At 55.4% G+C, this 1,342-nt stretch overlaps 1 protein-coding gene across 2 annotated transcripts in view; it reads left to right on the forward strand.

The window, feature by feature from the left end:
* Nucleotides 1-743: 743 nt before the first annotated feature.
* Nucleotides 744-1,342, forward strand: part of TESPA1 (thymocyte expressed, positive selection associated 1) — a 30,695-nt gene continuing 30,096 nt past the window's right edge. The window contains exon 1 of one of the 2 annotated variants that reach the window (XM_032770656.2): nt 744-876. In XM_032770656.2, coding sequence (XP_032626547.1) covers nt 753-876 — 124 coding nt within the window. In that variant the 5' untranslated portion in view covers nt 744-752. The remainder of the gene's footprint in view (nt 877-1,342) is intronic. The other variant, XM_032770655.2, reaches the window with a different exon arrangement.

A 1,342-nucleotide genomic window follows, 5' to 3' on the forward strand; every position in this document is an offset into this window, starting at 1 on the left:
GCAAGTGTTTCAAATCCCCTTGTGAAACATTGTGACAGGAGTCAAGTGCCAGGCCCAGATCAGCTGGAGGCGCTCTCACTGCCAGCTGGGCTTGTTTGAGTTGCTTGACACTAAGTTCCCAGCCCGGCTTGCCCATGGGATTTGCAAGGTCTTTATTCCCACTTCTTCGACTGTTTCCACCACAGACAACAGAATATTGGGAGAAACTCGCTCTCCCCCACCCTTAACTGGGCAGATCACCTTGAAAATATTGAACGAGGAGTTTGGAGAGCTGGATTTGACTGCCAGCCCTGCCACCAATCTGCTATGTGACTCTCCTGTCTGCATGCCTCAGTTTCCCCCAGTAATAATTATGCCCCTCCTTTCCAGAGTCAAGGATAAAGGAGCCTTTGGCCAGTGTGTTCAGAGTCACTGAATGAACAGCACCTTTCAGAGCATGAGTAACCAAAGGAGCAATTTTGGTTGAGCCTTATGGCACTAGAGCCTAGAGCCATGACAGTGGGTTCTATCTGCATCTCTGAAACCTCCTTTCCCCTCCCCATGCCTCAATTTCCCCCTCTGGATGGGGTGATGACAAAGGGTTATATCAGGGCTGTGTGCTATTATTAGCCGCCCCCTCCTGCGTTGGCGGATCATTAAGTTTTCCCGTCTAGGCAGCGGATGTGGGTCAACGTTTGAGGTTTCGTTGTTGATTTTTTTAAATTTCCTCTTCAAAACATATCAGCTTCCTCCTCCCTGCTGACGACAGATGCATGCGTGGGCCGTTGTGCCTCAGTGCTGTGACGGGATGCCACGACAGATGGCCCCTCTCCGGAGTTAGACAGCGATCCGCTGGTCAGCCAGTGACCAGGATCACGCTGGCGCCCCCCAGCCCCGGTGAGTGACAGACCCTGCTGGGCAGCTGAAACCCCTTGCTCTGGGCACCTGTTCTGAGAATGTGCTCGGCAAGGGCTCCGCAGGGCAGGGTTTGCAGGTGGCGCCAGCAAAGAGGAGAGGTGCGGGGGCGGGGGGCATGACAGGAGAGGAAGAGGGTGGGGGCAGGAGGTGAGAGAGGGACCCAGAGGGATGGTGTTGGAGGGGATGTATGGTGGGCAGGACAGTGTACATGAAACAACAGGAAATTACCCTCTTGCTGCTTTGTTTCGGAGGATGAGATGGGGAGTGGAGACAGGTGGGGGAGTAGAAGGTAGGGCAGGAGGTGGGGTGCACAGAGGACAGGAGGAAGAGTTAAGAGTGGGGATGGCAGGGGATGGGGACAGGATGCGCAGAGAAGGGGGCACGGTGGGGAAGGCAGGGTCAGGGCTGTGAGAGAAGATGGTAGGGGGCAAGGCAGGGGGTGGGG

The sequence above is a fragment of the Chelonoidis abingdonii genome, chromosome 26 (genome assembly GCF_003597395.2).
Source record: "Chelonoidis abingdonii isolate Lonesome George chromosome 26, CheloAbing_2.0, whole genome shotgun sequence".
NCBI lineage: Eukaryota > Metazoa > Chordata > Testudines > Testudinidae > Chelonoidis > Chelonoidis abingdonii.